A 24,165-nucleotide genomic window follows, 5' to 3' on the forward strand; every position below is an offset into this window, starting at 1 on the left:
ATCCTTTTTCATGTCTGACTCTTTGCAACCCTGTGGACTGTAGCTGCCCAGGCTTCTCTATCCATGGGGATTCACCAGGCAAGAATACTGGAGTGAGTTGCCATGCCCTCCTCCAGGGGATCTTCCCAACCCAGGAATCAAACCCAAGTCTTCCGCACTGAGGGCACATTCTTTACCGTCTGAGCCACCAGGGAAGTCCAGTATATTTATATACAAGTAGTAAAGAGAAGAGTGAGTTTGACATTTCAGAGGTACTTGTAAAAGTTGTTATAGTTAAGTCATGTTTTTTAGATTAAATAACTCTTATTTCCCTATTGGGAAATAACCCCCATGCCTGAGCAGTTTGACAGAATACAGGAGAAAAAAAAGGTATCTTCCCTTAAAGGTACATAATATCTTTTGATAGGATAATGCCTTAAAGACAAATTCTGAATTATTCTCTGCCTTATGCTGTTTAGTATAATTGCTTATTTTTTATTTTAATGTAGAAATAGTATTGATATGTTTGTAGAGCCCTGGAGTCTAGACTCCAATGGTGAATTTACAAATTACAAAATTAAAGGCTCTTTTTGAACCTTCAGGTTCTTCATCTATAAAATAGATGAGCTGGGCTAAGTGATCATCTCTCTCCTTTCAGCCCCACAGTTCTATGATGCCTTTCCCATGGGCACCGGACATACTGCTTGCTTCCTCTTATGAGCAGTATTAGTGTGGTGCTTCTTTGTTTTTTAATATAAGGTTTGTACAGAGGAGGTGGGCTTCCCAGGTGTTGCTAATGGTAAAGAACTTGCCTGCCAGTGCAGGAGATGTGGGTTTGATCCCTGGGTCTGGAAGATCCCCTGGAGGAGGGCAGGGCAACCGACTCTAGTACTCTTGCCTGGAGAATCCCATGGACAGTTCCTGTGGTCTCAAAGAGTCAGACACAACTATAGCGTCTTAGTACTCAGGCATAAGAGGAGGTAGTGCTGTACATAAGGTGCCAGAAGTGGGAAGGACTCAGGCAGTGCTAGAGAAGCGTGGCTAATCCTATAACTTCAGACTATTTATCATGTATTTTATTATAGTTGGATGCAAGTAGCAGAAACCATTGATCAAAAAGAGCAATTTCCTCCAAGGTTACAGAGTTATCTTCCAGAAGCCAGACCTCAGGAAACTCCAGTGCTAAGAAAACACAGAATATGGTCCTTTTGTGCATTTTGCCTCTGCTTCTCCCTACTTATCCCTCTTTGTCCTTTCCCAGCAAACTGACCCCTCGCCCAGCCCTCCCCAGTTTACCTGCTTGAAGGTGACCAGTGTTAACAGTTCTCAAGTGTCCATCTCTATCCAAGAAAGCTGCCAGACTGAAATAAGAAGCTTAGTCCTAGTTTTAAACACCTTTAGAGAAGAAGTTACTGGCCCAGCCTGGTCTAATCAGATATGTCTAGGCAGGTTGGGGTATGCCGCATAAAAATGGCCATCAAGAGTCTAGCAGTAACCGTGGGGATCCCTGGAGAGGGCCAGAGCTTAGAAAATGGGGGAGGGAGACCGCCAACCCAGGAGGTTGCTATTTGTGTTTCAAAGCCTCCTTAGCCATATTTGCCAAAAATTTTCAGTTTTAATCCTCTGAGAGTTTTTCTTTTTACATGAATAAATTTCTGCTTTTATAATGAGAGTTATATTTTCAGATTTGCAATAAAACCAACTTTGTTAGAAACCATAAAGTATAAACCATCAAGGGAACTAAGCTGCCTTTACATTCTGTTGTCCAGAATTGTGAAATTTGGTAAGCAATACAAAATCAGAATTCTATTACAGAATTTACTTTTAATCATTTAAAAATCAGTACCTAACACGTAGGAGGTGTTCCATAAATGTTGCATTTTAATGCATCATCGTACAGACAAAATGTTTTCGTTTTTAGTGACTTACATTCACTCAATTGATGTAACTCAGTTAATGGCTTACATTGCAGCATTTTGACTAGTTTTTCTAGAATTGACCCAGTTAGTCAGTTTGGTTGATGTTTTTGAGAAAGCTAGTTTAAAATTTGTAAATCTTTGGCTTTTAATTTGTTCCTTTGATTTTTTTTTTAAATTTTAAAAGCCATATTTGGTTGAAGTCATGGTTTAAGCTCTGGGAAGAAAGGCTTGCTTCAGGACACAGGCACATTCATTCATTCATCCATTCAGCAGATATTTGTGTGTGTGAGTACTATGTGGTACTCTTGACTCTTCAAATAATAATACCCATACCTGTCAAATGGTAAAGAGTCCATCTGCAACGTGGGAGACCTGGATTCGATCCCTGGGTTGGGAAGGTCCCCTGGAGAAGGCCATGGCAACCCACTCCAGTATTATAGCCCGGAAAATCCCCATGGACAGAAGAGCCCGGCGGGCTACAGTCCATGGAGTCACAAAGAGTCGGACATGACTGAGCGACTGAGCATCCTCTGGGAGTAGCTCACTTTTTCTGAGAGTACTGATATGTAAACAGATAACAAAGTAACTAGTTATTTAATGGCAAAGGTTATAACTGTAGGAGAATGAATAAAGAATAGGATAATGGTGAGTTTTTAGATATGTCCCTACTCATTTTCCCTGGTGGCTCAGACAGTAAACTATCTGCCTACAATGACGGAAACCAGGGTTCAATCCCTGGGTCAGGAAGATCTCCTGGGGAAGGAAATGGCAATCCACTCCAGTATTCTTGCTTGGAAAATCCCACGGATGGAGGAGCCTGGTAGGCTACAGTCCATGGGGTCGCAAAGAGTCGGACACGACTGAGCGACTTCACTCACACTCACTACTTATTTTGGATGAAGCTAAATTGGTTAAACTTCCTCTCTGGTGGAGTAACTTTAAAACATTAAAAAAAAAAAAAAAACCTTTTTAAAAATGACCAATAAATCATGTGTTGTTGATGTTATTTTTCACCAAAAAGCACAAATATGAATTAGCTTTTTTCTGATTTTGGTACTTAAAATCTAAATATAATTCTCTATTTCTAGAATCACAGAACTTCTGTTTGACAAATGTTCTCTAGATGCCCATATGTTAAAATCATGCAGAAGCTCCTGTTAACACCTGGACCTTTCATGCTGTGACTCCTTACATGCAGTACGTCATTGTTCCTCCACCCTCCATTTGTGTAGAATTGGTAGTTTCCTCTTCTAAAATCTCTCTCATATTTTCTTTTACTTGTAAATATTTCATAAATCAAGCATCCATGTTCACACATTCTGCTCAGTCATTGCCAGAGATACCAATCATGTAAAGAAGTCCTTTATTTTGATTTAAGAAGAGATGTTATTTCCTTTTATTTCATTGCCTTCCGTGAAATTACCTTTCCTCATTTACTTACTCTTCCTTCTTTTAAATAATTCTATAGATTTTTTTTTTTAGCCCACTAGTCCATATCTAATTATTTACACTATCATCTGTTAAGGGCTATAGATTTGACAATTAAAATTGCTCCTCGAGGACTTTCCCCACCTCTCCCCCCAATATTCTGAGATTATCTTTATTTTCTCCAAGGAAGACTCTGTCTCTTAGTCTTATTTTTAATACTATTAGAAAATATTCATGAAAAATGATAGCTTTCTTTTTCTTAATTACAATCTCAATGCTTTTTGTACAGTTTACATGGTAGGATATTAAATGCATATTTTGCTTAATGTTATAAACTCATTTTGATAACTTTTTCTTTCTAAAAGCAACTTGTTCAAAAAATTTTTAATGTTTTATATATATACATATCCTTAATCTTTCAGTACCACATGAATAATAACCAAGATCCTACTATCACTTGATGACAATGTCATCTAATTAGTTTAGTTTCTTTGTAGTTGTGAATAGCCTTTTGAAAGTCAAAACCACAGACCACAAACTACTTTTTAAAAGTGTTAAAAATATTGTTTCATGTGTTTATGCTTATATTTGAACCTTTAGGGAAAAAATTAACAAGCTTTTAAAATCCCCAAATTGATTGCTATAATTTTGTGGTAGGCCAGATAATGGGGTTCCCAAAAATGCCCATGCCCTAATCTTGAGAACCTCTGAGTGTTACTTAAAATCCCCAAATTGATAGCTGTAATTTTGTGGTAGGCCAGATAATGGAGTTCCCAAAAATACCCATGCCCTAATCCTGAGAACCTCTGAGTGTTACCTTAAATGGCAAAAGGGACTTTGCAGATACAAATAATGGACCTTTACCTGTAACCCCATCCTGGATTACTCAGGTTGACCCAAACTAATCATACGAATACTTTAAAGCTGAGAATCTTTCCTGGCTGTGTTAGTGTTTGAAGGAGGAGGAGACATTCAAAGTGAGAGCAACTTAGTCTCTGTTGCTGGCTTTAAAGAAGGAGGAAGGGGACCACAGGCAAGGAATGCAGGTGGCCTCTAGAACTTTTAGTTTGGGAATGGGGAATCTAGTCCTACAGCTAACTGTAAGAAACTGAATTCTGCTAACATCCTGAATGATCAAGGAAATGGATCCTCCCCCAAAGCCTCCAAAAAGGAATGCAGCCTTGCCAACACCTCTTTTATCTTCAGTTCAGTTCAGTTCAGTCGCTCAGTCGTGTCCGACTCTTTGCGACCCCATGAATCACAGCACGCCAGGCCTCCCTGTCCATCACCAACTCCTGGAGTTCACTCAGACTCACGTCCATCGAGTCAGTGATGCCATCCAGCCATCTCATCCTCTGTTGTCGCCTTCTCCTCCTGCCCCCAATCCCTCCCAGCATCAGGGTCTTTTCTAATGAGTCACCTCTTCACATGAGGTGGCCGAAGTACTGGAGTTTCAGCTTTAGCATCATTCTTTCCAAAGAACACCCAGGGCTGATCTCCTTCAGAATGGACTGGTTGGATCTCCTTGCAGTCCAAGGGACTCTCAAGACTCTTCTCCAACACCACAGTTCAAAAGCTCCAATTCTTCAGCACTCAGCTTTCTTCACAGTCCAACTCTCACATCCATATGCGACCACTGGACAAACCATAGCCTTGACTAGCTGGACCTTTGTTGGCAAAGTAATGTCTCTGCTTTTCAATATGCTATCTAGGTTGGTCATAACTTTCCTTCCAAGGAGTAAGCGTCTTTTAATTTCATGGCTGCAGTCACTATCTGCAGTGATTTTGGAGCCCAAAAAAATAGTCTGACACTGTTTCCGCTATTTCCCCATCTAATTCCCATGAAGTGATGGGACCAGATGCCATGATCTTCATTTTCTGAATGTTGAGCTTTAAGCCAACTTTTTCACTCTCCTCTTTCACTTTCATCAAGAGGCTTTTTAGTTCCTCTTCATTTTCTGCCATAAGGGTGGTGTCATCTGCATATCTGAGGTTATTGATATTTCTCCCTGCAATCTTGATTCCAGCTTGTGCTTCTTCCAGCCCAGCATTTCTCATGAGGTACTCTGCATAGAAGTTAAATAAGCAGGGTGACAATATACAGCCTTGACATACTCCTTTCCCTATTTGGAACCACTCTGTTGTTCCATGTCCAGTTCCAACTGTTGTTTCCTAACCTGCATATAGGTTTCTCAAGAGGCAGGTTAGGTGGTCTGGTATTCCCATCTCTTTCAGAATTTTCCACAGTTTATTGTGATCCACACAGTCAAAGGCTTTGGCATAGTCAATAAAGCAGAAATGGATGTTTTTCTGGAACTCTCTTGCTTTTTCCATGATCCAGCAGATGTTGGCAATTTGATCTCTGGTTCTTCTGCCTTTTCTAAAACCAGCTTGAACATCAGGAAGTTCACGGTTCATGTATTGCTGAAGCCTGGCTTGGAGAATTTTGAGCATTACTTTACTAGTGTGTGAGATGAGTGCAATTGTGTGGTAGTTTGAGCATTCTTTGGCATTGCCTTTCTTTGGGATTGGAAGGAAAACCGACCTTTTCCAGTCCTGTGGCCACTGCTGAGTTTTCCAAATTTGCTGGCATATTGAGTGCAGCACTTTCACAGCATCATCTTTCAGGATTTGAAATAGCTCCACTGGAATTCCATCACCTCCACTAGCTTTGTTCGTAGTGATGCTTTCTAAGGCCCACTTGACTTCACATTCCAGGATGTCTGGCTCTAGATGAGTGATCACACCATCATGATTATCTTGGTCTTGAAGATCTTTTTTGTACAGTTCTTCTGTGTATTCTTGCCACCTCTTCTTAATATCTTCTGCTTCTGTTAAGTCCATACCATTTCTGTCCTTTATCGAGCCCATTTTGCATGAAATGTTCCCTTGATATCTCTGATTTTCTTGAAGAGATCTCTAGTCTTTCCCATTCTGTTGTTTTCCCCTATTTCTTTGCATTGATCGCTGAGGAAGGCTTTCTTATCTCTCCTTGCTATTCTTTGGAACTCTGCATTCAGATGCTTATATCTTTCCTTTTCTCCTTTGCTTTTGCTTCTCTTCTTTTCACAGATATTTGTAAGGCCTCCCCAGACAGCCATTTTGCTTTTTTGCATTTCTTTTCCATGGGGATGGTCTTGATCCCTGTCTCCTGTACAATGTCACAAACGTCCGTCCATAGTTCATCAGGCACTCTATCTATCAGATCTATTCCCTTAAATCTATTTCTCACTAATACCTTATTATCGTAAGGGATTTGATTGAGGTCATACCTGAATGGTCTAGTTGTTTTCCCTGCTTTCTTCCATTTAAGTCTGAATTTGGCAATAAGGAGTTCATGATCTTTTATCTTAGTTTAGTGAAATCCGTGTGGGATTTATGACCTATGGACCTGTAAGATAATAAAGCTGTGTTGTTTCAAGCCTCAGCGTTCATGGTAATTTGTTACGGCAATACTAGAAAACCAGCTTTTTAACTGTAGTACAAAGCCAGTCTTAGCAGTGAGTTATGTGGGTGGTGTTTGGGGAAGGTTTTCACCCCCTCTTTATTAATGAGAAACTTTCTCCTATTAGCTTTATTGGTTTGCTTTAACAATTTGTTATTTCTTGAAATAGTTTCATGGGAGTAATACACTGAACTTATTATTATCAGGATTTTTTCTGAGTAATTTGGTTAGCTGAGAGTAGATATTGGATGAGAGTGTGAAAAGAGAGGCATGGATACTGTTACCAGGGAAATGGGTTTTAATGGGGAGAATTTGAGGCTAGCCATAGAATACTATCAAGGTCCTGGATATTTGGGGAGGTGCCAGTGATATTTGCCCAAAACAAAACTAAACTGGCTATCCTCACAACTTTTCAAGACTGACTGCATTTAGACAAAAAATACAGGCATGCCTCAGAGATATTGCTAGCGATATTTCAAGTTTGGTCCTAGACCATCACAATAAAGCAAATATCACAATAAAAGGAGTCACATGCACTTTTTGGTTTCCCAGTGCATATAAAAGTTATGTTTTTACTATACTATAGTCTGTTAAGTAAGTAAGAGCATTATATTTTTGAAAAAACAATGTGCATATCTTAATTAAAAAATAATTGGTTAAATAATAATTGGTTGGTTAAAAAAATTGCTAACCGTCATCTAAGCCTTCAGTGGTCATAATCTTTTTGCTGGTGGAGGGTCTTGCCTCGGTATTGATGCCTGCTGATTAACGAGGGTGGTGGTTGCTGAAGGCTGGGGTGGCTGTTGCAATTTTGAAAAATAAGAATTAATTGACTCTTCCATCACAAACAATTTGTAGCATGCAGTGCTGTTTGATAGCATTTTACCCACAGTAGAAATTCTTTCAAAATTGGAGTTAATCCTCTTAAACCCTGCCACTGCCTCATTAAACAAGTTCATTTTATATTCTAAACCCTTTATTCTCATTTCTATAATCTTCACAGCATCTTCCCTAGGAGTAGATTTCACCTCAAAAAACCACTTTCTTTGCTCATTCAGAAGAAGCAACTCTTCATCCATTAAACTTTAATTATGAGATTGTAGTAATTCAGACACATCTTCAGGCTCCAGTTATAATTCTGGTTCTCTGTCTATTTCCACCACATCCGCAGTTACAATGGTAGCATCAAAAATCACTGATCATCGACCAATGTAACAAATACCATAATAATTTAAAAATCTGAAATATTGCTAGAAACACCAAAATGTGACAGACATGAGGTGGGCAAACGTTATTAGAAAACCGTTGCTTGATAGACTTGCTAAGCACAGGGTTGCCACAAACCTTTAATTTTTGAAAAATACAACATCTACAATGAACAAGAAAGTAAAGTGCAACAAAACAAAGTAAGCTTGTTTATTCCTAAATCTCTCAAAAGCGTGACAGCAGCTGACTGTGTGTTCTTGTTCAGTGGCATAGTGCTTCTTCATAGACAGCTCAAAATAGCATTGGTGTTTCACTTGGATGAGTTATTGTGAATGCAGATTATTCCATAAACTTCTTTTACAATAACTACTATTTCTATTATTTTTCTTCTGTTTTTTACTCATTCATACTGTTTTTTAAAATAAATTATTTTCACTTAGCCAAGTCAAAAGTAGTTTATGTTTATGTTTTCATATTCTGTATTCTAAGAAAACCATGTTAGCTACTATTTATTGCTTGGAATTCTGAAAAAGATAGAAAACCTCACCAGTATGGTCAAGTGATTCTCCCAAAAGTATCACTGATAGGTAAATGTGGTATCAGGCTTCTAAGATCATAAAAAAAGAATTCCCAAATCACCAACAAAGGCCTGTAAGTAAGACAGGCCAATCTGAGAACAGCAGCTGAAACTGGAAAGACAGTTCCGTAGAATCCAATTCTAAGTGCTGAGGGATCATGACAGAATCTGGCAGTGCTGGAGATGTCTGGGTCTAATGTACTCTTGAAACTAACAAGTCAAGCTTCCTATGGTACAAAGCCCTGTGCTACAGAAATTGCTGAGATTAAAATTCAGTTTGATTACAACAGAGACAATTGAGCAAAGATGAGAATGGATCCAGATAAAATTGGGGAAGAAGCAGAGAATGCCCATCTCAAAAACTGGAGGCTCTTGTTTTTTTTTTTTTTTTTTCAATCACTGCAAGAAAACAACAGAAGAGAGAGCTCTAGAGCTATCCTGCTGGGACATTCCTCCCTCCCATGAGTGTACAGGAAAACCCTTTTCACTTGAAAATGAGCAGATCAGGGCCACAAATCATAATGTTACCAAAGACAACGAAAGCATGCTATAAAGAGACAAGCACTGCAACCAATTAATTCAAAAGAAGTTGAAGGATATTAAAAACATGACAAAAGCTATGAAATAATCATGTAAATTAGAACTAGGAAAAAGTAGGAAATGAGGTGATGGGAAAATGCGAGATTTTTAAGGAGAGGTGACAGAACTTAGGAGGGAGTTATTTTAAAAAGGAAAAATTATTACAGCAGTGAAGACCAGAAGGAATATAAGCAAATGAACAAGGTGGATGGTACCTTAAGATAAATAGAATGTGAAATGGAAGCAAGGAAATTGGAAAAGAGATATAAAGTTTGATAGGAAGTGATACAGAAGATAGAGGAAGTTTGATGTAAATTATATAAATATGCCTATGTATATAATAAGCATCTTTAAAGGAGAGACCCAAAGCAATGAACAGAAAAATACTAAAAGCCACTATTCAAGAAAGATTTCCTCAAACATAAGAGATTTGAATTTGATATTGAAAAGGCATACCCGATATACCCAGGACAACTACCCAGATGGCCAACACCCAGGTATATGCTAATATAACTCTAGGACTTTAAAGAAGAAAAAAAGTCCTGTGACATACAAGAAGAGCAACTCACTCATAAAGGGAGGAAACTCAGAATGCCATCAGGCTTAAATAGTGTCACTGTACAATGGTTAACATAGTATACTACAGGTATTCTGTCTTTTAGTATAAAGGTCCATAAGCATACTGGTATAAACATTCAAGAACTCAAGGAATGTTATTCCCATTAGTGTTTTAAGGAGTTTATGGGGGAATTAGGTTCAGATTAACAATCCAAAACTCACATGTATGCATATACAGAGTATATTAAACATATTGTGTATTAAACATATATTAAACATAAAAACATATTGACCATACTATCAGTAGCTGTAAAAGAAGGTGTATATCCATATATTATACTACAATAGATCGTGTCTTAATATTAGACATATTTGTACCACCACTTCTACCCCTTTCATAGATAAATGCTGGTGCATGTTGGAGAAGGCAGTGGCACCCCACTCCAGTACTCTTGCCTGGAAAATCCCATGGATGGAGGAGCCTGGTAGGCTGTAGTCCATGGGGTTGCAAAGAGTCGGACACGACTGAGCGACTTCACTTTCACTTTTCACTTTCATGCATTGGAGAAGGAAATGGCAACCCACTTCAGTGTTCTTGCCTGGAGAATCCCAGGGACGGGGGAGCCTGGTGGGCTGCCGTCTACGGGGTCGCACAGAGTCAGACACGACTGAAGCGAATTAGCAGCAGCAGTGCATGTGCATGCACACACACACATGACTCTGCACATGCACACTTATGAAGGAAAACAGGATAAAACATAAAATAGTTATCTATATTGAGAGAATGGGCGAGGGGAAAGGGATAGAGGTTGGACTTCCTTGATTATACATTGTTTTATATATATTTTTTGGTAAATTGAACTTTGAATCCATGTAAATATGTTGCATAATTATAAAACAAAGTTAAATTTTTAGAAAGCAATTCCTAAACCCAAAGTAAGTGAAAAAAAAAAGTGATACTAATTGTGTGCAGGAGGAGAAGGGGACAACCGAGGATGAGATGGCTGGATGGCATCACAAACTCGATGGACGTGAGTCTGAGTGAACTCTGGGAGATGGTGATGAACAGGGAGGCCCGGTGTGCTGCGATTCATGGGGTCACAAAGAGTCGAATACGACTGAGCGACTGAACTGAACTGAACTGAACTGAATTGTGTACTCAGTCAGTTGTATACCTACCTAGGGAGGAGCTAGTACAAGTGATTTTAAATGATGTGATTTTCTGTTCCTTGTGCTTACAGTGGAGACATAACAGAAAATTATCCTACCACATTGGAAAACATTTTGGCAGTCCCTTAAAATGTTAAAGTAAACATACAGTTACCATAGACACTGCAATTCCATTCCTAGTTATGTGCCCAAGAGAAATTAAAACATATTCACACAGTAACCTATACATAAATATTCATAGGATCATTATTCATAATAGTAAACAAAGCTGAAAAACTCAAATGCCTCTCAAATTATGAATGGAGAAACAAAACATGATATATCCATGCAATACAATACAATATTACTTGGCAATAAGAAGTAATGAAATACTGATACATGCTACAACATGGATGAACATTAAAAATATTATGTTAAGAGAAATAAGCCAATCATAAAAGATCACATAGTGTATTATTTCATTTACATGAAATGGCCAGAATAGAAAATGAAAGTTGATTAGTGGTTGCCAGGAGCTTGGCAGGGGTGGGGGGCCAGGGGGCGGATGGGAATGTCTGCTAATGGGTATGGGTTTCTTTTTGTGGTGATAAACATGTTCTGAAGTTAGTAGTGGTAATGGTTACAACTGTGACTACACTAAAAAACTACTGAATTCTATACTTTAAAAGGGAGAATTTCATAAGTGAAATATATCTCAATAAATTTTAGTTTTTTTTAATGGAAATTTAAGGGCAAAAGAATGAAAAAAGAAATTTTAAAGCTCATTTGTAACTATTTGCTTTGTGGTATTGATATTGTTATCCTGGGTATTTACTTACATTGATGCTCTTAACTGGGATTTTTGGCCAAGTGAAAGGAGATGTGGAGGTAAGATTGGAGAGGGTAAACAGAAATCCTACATTAATTTCCTGGCTTTGAATTGGAAGTTTAAGTTTGAGTTATTGAAAAAATGTCCTAGTGCTGTCTGTTTTAAAGGCCTAGAAAAGACTTAAATGATCAACTCAATAACAGTAGACACCCTTAGCATTTGTGGGGGTTTTTTCAGTACCATTTTCCACATTTCCATAAAGTGAACCATGACTCACTGAAGAAAAGATGGATGCCAGGTGTGGGGCAGGAAATATAAAAATGAGTCTGGAACATTTTGTCCTTATATCAAGTAAGGAAAGTGATCAAAGACTACAGGATTTTGTCAAATAGTCTAAAGAGTAACTGAAAGAGGATCCCACTGGCTAATACTGAGCTAATTGGAGCATTATATTGATTGAAACACATCAAACATTAAAATTAATGAGTTCATGATACTAAGCAATCAGATTTCTTGGTTACCATTTGGAGGTTACAGGGGAACCAACTAGTGTAATAAATGTCTGCTTCCCTGGTGGCTCAGAGGTTAAAGTGTCTGCCTACAATGCAGGAGACCTGGGTTCGATCCCTGGGTCGGGAAGATCCCCTGGAGAAGGAAATGGCAACACACTCCAGTATTCTTGCCTGGAGAATCCCATGGATGGAGGAGCCTGGTGGGCTACAGTCCACTGGGTCGCAAAGAGTTGGACACAACTGAGCGACTTCACCCATTACCCAACAATTATTACCTAATGGTTGATTCTTGCCTCATCATACCATCACCTACTGGCTCATTTTTGAGCAAATCCTTGACATATCATTTCATCACTAAATTTTTCAGTAGATATTTAGCTGAAAGTTAGACTGAAAGTCTAGCACAAAGACTTTTTAACATAACTCAATACCGTTGTTAAGCCTAAAAACAATTAACAGTAATTTCTTAATTATCCAGTCACTATTCAAATTTGTATTTTTGAAAACTAATAATTAATGGGAAATAGTCAAGAATTTATTCTGTGCTTTGATATATGAACTATATCCCAAGGTAACCAAATAGTTGAGGAGATGTTTCTTTTTGTAGAACTATTACAGTTAGTAAGTGAAGAAAGATTGTAAATTACCAGGGAATCCCAAGAAGGATTGTAATATTGCCATTTTGCAACTGCACATGAATTAGTTCACCTAGGCAGTGATCATCATTTCTGACTAACATAAAAAGACATTCAGACATTAAATGCTTCCTGCTGGAAGAACACAACATCACTTATGAAGTTTTCTTGCCAAAAAAATCAAACTTGAATCTGATCAAGACTCTAGATCTAACTATCAATTAACAGGAAATAAAGAGGACAGAGTAACATGTTAACCCCACGAGAATGCAGATGGTAAATTCAAGCCTATGGGAATCTACAGGACATGACCCAGTTTCTTCAGCCACAGAAAATTGCAAGGGGAAAGAACATGTGTAAGGGGAACATAGATCAAAAGAAGTCTAACAGACTTCTCAACCAATCAAAATGATTATACCTTATTTGCATCTCGATTCCAGCAAACTGAAGGCAAAAAAGGACAACTGGAAAAATTTGAACAGTGACTAGGTACTTTGATAATATTAAGGAGTTATTCATTGTTTTTAGGTTTAATAATGATATTGAGGTTGGATTTTAAAAAATTTATGTTTTTAGTGATATATACTGACATTCTTCATGATGAAATTATAAATGATATGAGGGATTGCTCAGAAAGATCTGGGCCATGATGGTGGTACACATGAGATAAGAATTACCCATTAGTTGCTAAGTGGAAGCTGAGTAATGAGTGTTCATTATACCAGCCATTCTCAAAGTGTGGTTGCTGGACCAGAGGCTTTAACACCACCTGTGAACTTGTTAGAATGCAAGTACTTTGGCCTCACCCTAAATCTACTAAGTCAGAGAGACTGGGGTGGAGCTCAGCAGTTTATTTTAACAATCCCTCTTCAGTTCAGTTCAGTTGCTCAGTCGTGTCTGACTCTGCGACTCCGTGGACTCTAAGTAATACTATAATAATACACATTAAAGTTTGAGAATCACTGCTTTATATTACTCTTCCTAATATTCTTTATTTGAAATTCTAATAAGACGTTTCAAAGAAAAAGCTTGATGAATGTAAGAAAAAATATATATAACAAAGAGAAGCTAGTTTAGAGGATAAAGCAAAGGTCATGTAATTTTCTCAAGCGTTAGCAAATGAATTGTCATGGTATTAACAGTGAGCCAGCAGCTAATGATAGTCTTAAAGGAAATCATGGGTTTTGCTTTTCTTTTAGAATAGTGTCTCTACATTAAAATCACCTAGAGAACTTTTAAGAACATACCCAGGCTCCACCCAAATTCTAGGTTTAGTTGGTTGCATTTCTGGGTTTTGGTTTTTTTTTTTAAAAGCTTCCCAGATAATTCTAATGTACAACCAGAGTTCAGAACCAGTGTCCTAACTTAACAATGCTTAAGATTCTTGAAGTGCTTGTTAAAAGTTTCCTGAATGAACATAATGTCCATTGACATAAGAATGGATAAAGATGTGTTTATCTATCTATCATCCATATATCTATCTATATACACAATGGAATACTACTGCTGCTGCTGCTGCTGCTGCTAAGTCGCTTTAATCGTGTCCGACTCTGTGCGACCCCATAGGCGGCAGCCCACCAGGCTCCTCTGTCCATGGATTTTCCAGGCAAGAGTACTGGAGTGGGGTGCCATTGCCTTCTCCAATGGACTACTACTCAGCCATAAAAATGAGCAAAATAATGCCATTTGCAGAAACATGGATGCAACTAGAGATTATTATACTAAGAGATTATTATACTAAGTGAAGTAAGTCAGGAAGGAAAGACATACTGTATGATATCATTTATATGTGGAATCTAAAATACGGCACAAATGAACATATCTACGAAACAGAAGCAGATTCACAGACAGAGAACCAGCTTGTGGTTGCCAAAGGTGGGGAGGGGGGAGAGGGAAGAACCGGGAGTTTGGAGTTGACAGCTGCAAACTATTACATTTAGAATGGATAAACAAGAAGGTCCTACTGTATAGCACAGAGAACTATATTCAGTATGCCATGATAAACCATAATCAAAATGAATATTAAAAATAGTGTATATGTATAACTGAATCACTTTGCTGTACAGTAGAAATTAACACAGCGTTGCAAATCAACTGTATTTTAAAGAATAGACTAACAACAAGAAAAAGTTTCTTGGTCCTCTTGCCTCTTAGATTCAATAGGATGATATAGAGCATATAACTGGCATTTCTAACAAGATGACAGATGATATAGATGGTGCTGGCTTGAGCACATTTTGAATAACACTGCCTTCAAACAAGGGGTAGTTATCAAACAAAGAGATAAGCATAAGTGAGAGGGATAATCTTCAGGGTTCTTGGTGTTGCTGCTGCTGCTGCTGCTGCTGCTAGCATCAATAAATTACATCCAGGGAGACTGCCTAGTTTCTTTCTCGTGGTTAGAAATGCAAATATGCATCCAGTGTTCCATGGCTTATTTGGAGAAGAAAAGATACTTAGAGCTTTGAATCTCTAAAGCACAAATGACAAAGGGAATGCAGCCAGTATTTTATAGAAATTTTAAATGGAATATAACTTATAAAAATTTTGAATCTCTATGTTGCACACCTGAAACTAATATTAAGTTATTAAGATTTTTCTGGGTGGTTGGTTTTTGGGTATTTTTAAAATCATAGTAAGATTGGAAGAATCGAAAGAAAGTATAAGTAAATTTAGCTAAATCATCCTTTCAGTAAGTGTATATTTCATCTGAAGAATGAAAGAAAATGCATATAATATCATTTTTGTAAAAGTTTTTTTTCTTACTATCTTATTCACACTGACACACACAAGAGTTTTTCATCCAGTTGATGCTTATTGACTTTGCTAGATTGCTTTCTCAAACAGATTCTATAAAATGTCTTACTGCACTGTGAATAAAAAAAGGAAAAATCTATTTACTTGTATTTTCATGGTTTAAGATATGTATTAGAGATGCTTTAGTCACACTGTATGTTTAGTTTCAATATGACAATTACTAAAATACTGTAGTAAAATTTTAGGTGTAGGGACTGTAGAAATCCTTATGAATTAATAGTAAGATGTCTTTATTTTTTTCCCTCTGGAATGTTTGTATTTACCCATTGAGTATTAACTGCTTAAAAGTGAATCAAATGATGCAAATCGAAATGGTGTGAGTGTTCTACAGTTCTTGAGAGATTTTATACTCTTACCACATCATGTATTCTACTATGTACTTAGAAAAAAATATCATGTCTTTATCTTCCACTCAGTACACTATCATTTTATTGAGAAAAATATTCCTTATTAATTCTGCAATAAAGACATGTTCTTTTAAAAAATCATCTTACTATGTTAACATATGCCCAATTTAAAACTTCTTTAAACTATTTTAAAATAAATTGATTCTGTTATGTTCTTTCTTCCCCAGTGGTCATATGCTTTAGAAAAACCCAACACTGGTAGCATATTTAACATTGCATGGTCAATTGATGGCACCCAGATTGCTGGAGCCTGTGGAAATGGACACGTTGTTTTTGCACATGTGGTGGAACAACGCTGGGAGTGGAAGAATTTTCAAGTAACATTAACTAAAAGAAGGACCATGCAGGTATGATTATGTTTCATAGTTGATTAAATCTGCTTCCTCCCCCCAACATATTCAGTTTACAATACAGAATATGGAATGATCTTTGTTTATTATGGTATCATCGACTTGAGGGACATGAGTTTGAGCAAGCTCCAGGGGTTGGTGATGAACAGGGAAGTCTGGTGCTACAGTTCATGGGTCGCAAAGAGTTGGACATAACTGAGTGACTGAACTGAACTGATTATATTTAAATCATGTTTATTAAAATTCAGTCATATTAGAAAGATGCTAATTATACCATTAGTATAGAGCATGAAATGTTCCCTTGGTATCTCTAATTTTCTTGAAGAGATCTCTAGTCTTTTCCATTCTGTTGTTTTCCTCTATTTCTTTGCATTAATTGCTGAGGAAAGCTTTCTTATCTCTCCTTGCTATTCTTTGGAACTCTGCATTCAGATGCTTATATCTTTCCTTTTCTCCTTTGCTTTTCACTTCTCTTCTTTTCTGAATTCTACATCTGAATTCAGTCATAAAAAACAGAATAACATATGTGAAATACCTGACAAAGTTCTTAGTGTGAACTAATGAATGACTCAATCTGCAATTCTCAACAAAATCCATACACATCTCTTTAAACTACAGTCTACTCCCTCTTAACAGGAATTCTATTTTGGTAGTTAGGGGTGGGGGAGAATGGCCAGTTTTGTGTTTTTGAGCTCCAGAGGATTCTGATGTGTGTCCAGATGGGATGGAAAAGAGTAAATTTGTCCCGTTCCAAGTTCAGAGCAGCACTTTGTCCAGTCTTGATTTCCATGGTGGAAGAATAAGGCTCATGGATTTTAGCCAGTGGTTCAGTATCAGGCTTTCCTGGTGCCTCAGAGGTTAAAGCGTCTGTCTGCAATGTGGGAGACCTGGGTTCAATCTCTGGGTCAGGAAGATCCCCTGGAGAAGGAAATGCCAACCCACTTCCGTATTCTTGCCTGGAGAATCCCATGGATGGAGGAGCCTGGTGGGCTACAGTCCACAGGGTCGCAAAGAGTCGGACACAACTGAGCAATTTCACATTCACGTTCTCTTCTTTTCACAGCTATTTGTAAGGCCTCCCGAGACAGCCATTTTGCTTTTTTGTATTTCTTTTCCATGGGGATGGTCTTGATCCCTGTCTCCTGTACAATGTCACGAACCTCCGTTCATAGTTCATCAGGCACTCTGTCTATCAGATCTAGTCCCTTAACTCTATTTCTCACTTCCACTGTATAATCATAAGGGATTTGATTTAGGTCATCCTGAATGGCCTAGTGGTTTTTCCCACTTTGTTTAATCTGAGTCTGAATTTGGCAATAAGGAGTTCATGATCTGAGCCACAGTCAGCTGGTCTTGTTTTTGCTGACTGTATAGAGCTTCTCCATCTTTGGCTGCAAAGAATATGATCAGTCTGATTTCAGTGTTGACCCTCTGGTGATGTCCATCACCAGAAGATGTAGAGTCTTCTCATGTGTTGTTGGAAGAGGGTGTTTGCTATGACCAGTGCGTTCTTTGCCCTACTTCATTCCGTACTCCAAGGCCACATTTGCCTGTTACTCCACGTGTGTCCTGACTTCCTACTTTTGCATTCCAGTCCCCTATAATGAAAAGGACATCTTTTTTGGGTATTAGTTCTAAAAGGTCTTGTAGGTCTTCATAGAACCATTCAACTTCAGCTTCTTCAGTGTTACTGGTTGGGGTGTAGGCTTAGATTATGGTGATATTGGATGGTTTGCCTTGGAAACAAACAGATCATTCTGTCATTTTTGAGATTGCATCCAAGTACTGCATTTCAGACTCTTTTGTGGACCACGATGGCTGCTCCATTTCTTCTAAGGGATTTCTGCCCACAGTAGTAGATATAATGGTTATCTGAGTTAAATTCACCCATTCCAGTCCATTTTAGTTCGCTGATTCCTAGAATGTTGACGTTCACTCTTGCCATCTCCTATTTGACCACTTCCAATTTGCCTTGACTCATGGACCTGACATTCCAGGTTCCTATGCAATATTGCTCTTTACAGCATTGGACCTTGCTTCTATCACCGATCACATCCACAACTGGGTATTGTTTTTTCTTTGGCTCCATCCCTTCATTCTTTCTGGAGTTATTTCTCCACTGATCTTCAGTAGCATATTGGGCACCTACCAACCTGGGGAGTTCCTCTTTCAGTATCCTACCATTTTGCCTTTTAATACTGTTCATGGGGTTCTCAAGGCAAGGTCAGGAAGCAACAGTTAGAACTGGACATGGAACAACAGACTGGTTCCAAATAGGAAAAGGAGTACATCAAGGCTGTATATTGTCACCCTGCTTATTTAACTTATATGCAGAGTACATCATGAGAAACTCTGGGCTGGAAGAAGCACAAGCTGGAATCAAGATTGCCAAGAGAAATATCAATAACCTCAGTATGCAGATGACACCACCTAGGCAGAAAGTGAAGAGGAACTAAAAAGGCTCTTGATGAAAGTGAAAGAGGAGAGTGAAAGAGTTGGCTTAAAGCTCAACATTCAGAAAACTAAGATCATGGCATCCGGTCTTATCAGTTCAGTTCAGTTCAGTTCAGTCACTCAATCGTGTCCGACTCTGTGACCCCATGAATCGCAGCACACCAGGCCTCCCTGTCCATCACCATCTCCCCGAGTTCACTCAGACTCACGTCCATCGAGTCCATGATGCCATCCGGCCATCTCATCCTCGGTCGTCCCCTTCTCCTCCTGCCCCCAATCCCTCCCAGCATCAGAGTCTTTTCCAATGAGTCAACTCTTCGCATGAGGTGGCCAAAGTACTGGAGCTTCAGCTTTAGCATCATTCCTTCCAAAGAAATCCCAGGGTTGATCTCCTTCAGAATGGACTGGTTGGATCTCCTTGCAGTCCAAGGGACTCTCCAGAGTCTTCTCCAACACCACAGTTCAAAAGCATCAATTCTTTGGCGCTCAGCCTTCTTCACAGTCCAACTCTCACATCCATACATGACCACAGGAAAAACCATAGCCTTGACTAGACGGACCTTAGTCGGCATAGTAATGTCTTTGCTTTTGAATATACTGTGTAGGTTGGTCATAACTTTTCTTCCAAGGAGTAAGCATCTTTTAATTTCATGGCTGCAGTCACCATCTGCAGTGATTTTGGAGCCTCCCAAAATAAAGTCTGACACTGTTTCCACTGTTTCCCCATCTATTTCCCATGAAGTGATGGGACTGGATGCCATGATCTTAGTTTTCTGAATGTTGAGCTTTAAGCCAACTTTTTTGCTTTTCTCTTTCACTTTCATCAAGAGGCTTTTTAGCTCCTCTTCATGGGAAATAGATGGGTTAACAGTAGAAACCGTGTCAGACTTTATTTTGGGGGCTCCAAAATCACTGCAGATGGTGAGTGCAGCCATGAAATTAAAAGATGCTTACTCCTTGGAAGGAAAGTATGACCAACCTAGATAGCATATTGAAAAGCAGAGACATTACTTTGCCAACAAAGGTCCATCTAGTCAAGGCTATGGTTTTTCCAGTGGTTGCGTATGGATGTGAGAGTCAGACTGTGAAGAAAGCTGAGCACCGAAGAATTGATGCTTTTGAACTGTGGTGTTGGAGAAGACTCTTGAGAGTCCCTTGGACTGCAGGGAGATCCAACCAGTCCATCTTAAAAGAGATCAGCCCTGGGTGTTCATTGGAAGGACTGATGGTGAAGCTGAAACTCCAGTACTTTGGCCACCTGATGTGGAGAGTTGACTCATTGGAAAAGACTTTGATGCTGGGAGGGATTGGGGGCAGGAGGAGAAGGGGACAACAGAAGATGAGATGGCTGGATGGCATCACCAACTCTGTGGATGTGAGTTTGAGTGAACTCCGGGAGTTGGTAATGGACAGGGAGGCCTGGCGTGCTGTGGTTCATGGCGTTGCAAAGAGTCAGACACGACTGAGTGACTGAACTGAACTGAATTGAAGCTTCTTAAGGGCATGGTACTATATTTCACTCATCTTTATCTCCCTATGGTGCCTAGCCCCGTGCCTCACATGTAATAAGAGCTTGACAAATATTTTAAAAGTTAGTTGATGAAAGGTCGGAGGGGTAGCCAAAGATGATGTGTTCATGGCAAACCAGCTGCCAAAGTAACGGGAGCTCTACCTTCTTCCCTTTCTTTCTGGTGTCCTTATCAGTTGCCTCTATCTTCAGTATCCAGAATTTAGATGATTGTAATAACTATAAAAATTTGAAAACATACCTTGTGATTTCTTGACTGGGTCTGTTCAAGTATTCTTTAGGCTGAGTATCCAGATTTTAAAATTTGGATGTAGGGTCATTAGTGATAATAATTAGGTAACTTATACGTTTTCTTTATTTTACTTTCTTATTTAAAAAATTTTAAACTTATAGAGAATTTAAAACACCGAAAAATAGAGACAATAATATAATGAATCTCTTTGTACTCATTTCCCAGCCGTAACAACGATCTGCCCATGATCAAGCCTGCCCCATTCATGTCCATATGTACTTTTCCCCTGCCCCAATTATTCTGAAGAAAATTTAGATATCATTTCAACTGCAAAAATTTCAATATATACAACTAAAAGATAAGGACTGTTTTTTTTTTAACATACCCACAATACCATTGTATCTTAAAAATACTAATTCCTTAATATTATCAAAGGAATATCTAAAATCAAATTTTCAATTGTTTACTCCACATCACATTTTTAACGGTTTGTTTTTGTTTGAATTAGGATCCAAAATGGTTTACATGTTACAATTCGTTGATATATGTTTTAAGTATCTTTTAGTCTATAGATAACCCTTCCATCTTTATTTTTACCCCCTGCAGTTTATCTGTTGAAGACACCAAATTGATTGCTTATCTGTCTCCAGAGTCTGGACTTTTGCTGACAGTATCCCCATGGTTTGGTTTGACGTACTTCTCTGTCTTCTGTATTTCCTGTAAATGAGTAGTTAGATCTATTTGATAGTATAAATATATATTTTTGTTAGTTAGCCTGGGAACCAAGACATTATTTATAGTATTGTGTCTGTGATAAGGAATGCATTCTGAGTTCTAGTCAGCTGACTTGGGGACACAGTTTTATTCATACAGGGCATGCTGCTGCTAAGTCGCTTCAGTCGTGTCCAACTCTGTGCGACCCCATAGTTGGCAGCCCACCAGGCTCCGCCGTCCCTGGCATTCTCCAGGCAAGAACACTGGAGTGGGTTGCCATTCATGTCAAACTCTTTGTCACCCCATGGACTATAGCCTTCCAGGTTCCTCTGTCGATGGGATTTCCCAGGCAAGAATACTGGAGTGAATTGCCATTTCCTTCTCCAGTGCATGAAAGTGAAAAGTGAAAGTGAAGTCGCTCAGTTGTGTCCGACTCTTTGCGACCCTGTGGACTGCAGCCTACCAGGCTCCTTCATCCATGGGATTTTCTAGGCAAGAGTACTGGAGTGGGGTGCCATCGCTGCTTTGAGTATCTACAAATTGCTCAGGAGTGACCCGGAGAAGGCAATGGCAACCCACTCCAACACTCTTGCCTGGAAAATCCCATGGACAGGGGAGCCTGGTGGGCTGCAGTCCATGGGGTCGCTAAGAGTCAGACATGACTAAGCGACTTCACTTTCACTTTTCACTTTCATGCATTGGAGAAGGAAATGGCAACCCACTCCAGTGTTCTTGCCTGGAGAATCCCAGGGACGGGGGAGCCTGGTGGGCTGCCATCTATGGGGTCGCACAGAATTGGACACAATGAAGCAACTTAGCAGCAGCATGCCCTATATGAATAAAATTGTGTCCCCAAGTCAGCTGACTAGAACTCAGAATGCATTCCTTATCACAGACACAATACTATAAATAATGTCTTGGTTCCCAGGCTAACTAACAAAAATATATATATTTATATTATCAAATAGATCTAACTACTCATTTACAGGAAATACAGAAGATGGGGGCTAGCTAATATAATATCGCCTTAATTTCAGAAATGCCCCAAGATGTGAATATATTTAAAAAGAGAAATTTTTCTTTCATAAAAAAAGAATCATCTTAGAATTAGAGAATTTTTACATCAGATAAGATGAACAGTGAGGTTTTTAAATAGCTTATCTAAACTGAATTGTCTTTATACTTAAAATAATGTTTACAAATAATCTTTCAAAGCTTTCGAACCAGAACACTATTTTTACTTTTGTAAAAGGATCTTACTCTCAATGACTCTAAGACATTTATATTGCATTTTTGCTAGGGTGGGTCTATCCATAGTTTTTTTTGTGTTTTTTTTTAACAACAGTTTCATTTACTCATTTGGTAACCTACTTGCAATGCCTTGAGCTAGGCAATGGGTGATACAGTTTTGAATAAGACAGATTTGGTTCCTGTTCTCATGGGACCTTCTGGATTAATATGTTGAGTTTTTTTTCATAAATTTATCTCAGATTGATTAAATGAAGGTAAAGAATAAAGAAACAAAAGAAATTTATTGGTCCATGTGAAGTCAAGAGATAGACTGATGAGGTGTTATTGGATCCAGAGGCTTAAATAAGGTCAACTGGACTTCCATCCATCACTTTCTCTTCCTGTACTCTCCTTTTTTCTGTATTGGCTTCATTTGTACAAAGGCTGTGTCTCCTTTGGCTTACATTCTACCAACTTCAAGCCCAACAGAAAGAGTGCTTTTCCCTCTAGCCCCCAAGTAATTTCAGCAGAAGTCTCAGCATTGGATTTCATGGGCCAAGTCTGGGTCAAGTATATTTAGCTGGGAGTTGGAGGGAATGGAATCAACCCCATCAAAACCACTTAGTCACTTAGAATAATGGGTATGGTTCCCCAAAGGAAAACCAAGGCATAAGTACTAGAAAAGATAGCATTTGATTCTGGGCAGACAGAAACCAACAGTTATCCATAAAGTCTATCTTTTAGCTGCTTAGCAACTATAACTATTAGTTATTGATGACTGCCTAATAAATAAACTTAGTGGTTTAAAACAGCAGTATTTATTTTCTCTTAGTTTCTTTGGGTCAAGAATCCAGGCATGGCTTAGTAAATCTTCTGACACAGTTTCTCACAAGGCTGCAATTAAGGTGTTGGCCAGGGTTTTTAGTAGCACCTGAAGCATCCTCAACTGGAGAGGCCTTGCTTCCAAGCTCACCAATATGGTTGTTGGCAGGCTTCCATTTTTCAAGGGCCGTTGAACTGAGGGCCTCAGTTTCTTGTTGGCAGTTGTCTGGAGGCCTCCCTCAGTTCCTTACATGTAGCCTCTCCACTGGGCAGCTCACAACCTGGCAGCTTTGTGAGAGCAATTGTGAAGGGCACAGAGTGTGTGAGTGAAACATAAATCACAGTTCTTTATAACCTCAACTTAGAAGTGTCATCTCATCATTTTAGCCTTTTTCTGATCATTAGAAGTGAGCTATGAGGTCTAATTCACACACAAGTGGAGAGACTTACTTACATAAGGATATGAATACCAGTAGGTGGAAATCACTAACCCCTTTACAGTCTAGTCACAACACATATTAATGCTTACCCTTATTCATGTGCACGTATAATTCAGAAGTGCTCTACTTAACTAATGCAGCTATTCCATTTGCTTTTGAAAGCAAACCCATCCCCTCTCTAAAAGATGATAACCTAGACTCATCCAAGTCATTCCAGCTCTAACTCTTTGGTCTGGAAAACTAAATAAATATGAGTTTTAATTATTCTCCTCCTCCCCATCATCTTCCCAATTTATAATGATGAAGGGAATACAGGGCAGCTGGAATGAAAACAGTTTGGAGAATGGGTGAAGGA

General features: G+C 38.7%; 1 protein-coding gene across 1 annotated transcript in view; it reads left to right on the forward strand.

The window, feature by feature from the left end:
- Nucleotides 1-24,165, forward strand: part of IFT80 (intraflagellar transport 80) — a 119,584-nt gene that overhangs the window by 41,930 nt on the left and 53,489 nt on the right. The window contains exon 8 of the mRNA XM_068975747.1: nt 16,208-16,387. Within this exon, the coding sequence (XP_068831848.1) occupies nt 16,208-16,387 (180 nt within the window). The remainder of the gene's footprint in view (nt 1-16,207; nt 16,388-24,165) is intronic.

The sequence above is a fragment of the Capricornis sumatraensis genome, chromosome 1, assembly GCF_032405125.1.
Source record: "Capricornis sumatraensis isolate serow.1 chromosome 1, serow.2, whole genome shotgun sequence".
Taxonomy (NCBI): domain Eukaryota; kingdom Metazoa; phylum Chordata; class Mammalia; order Artiodactyla; family Bovidae; genus Capricornis; species Capricornis sumatraensis.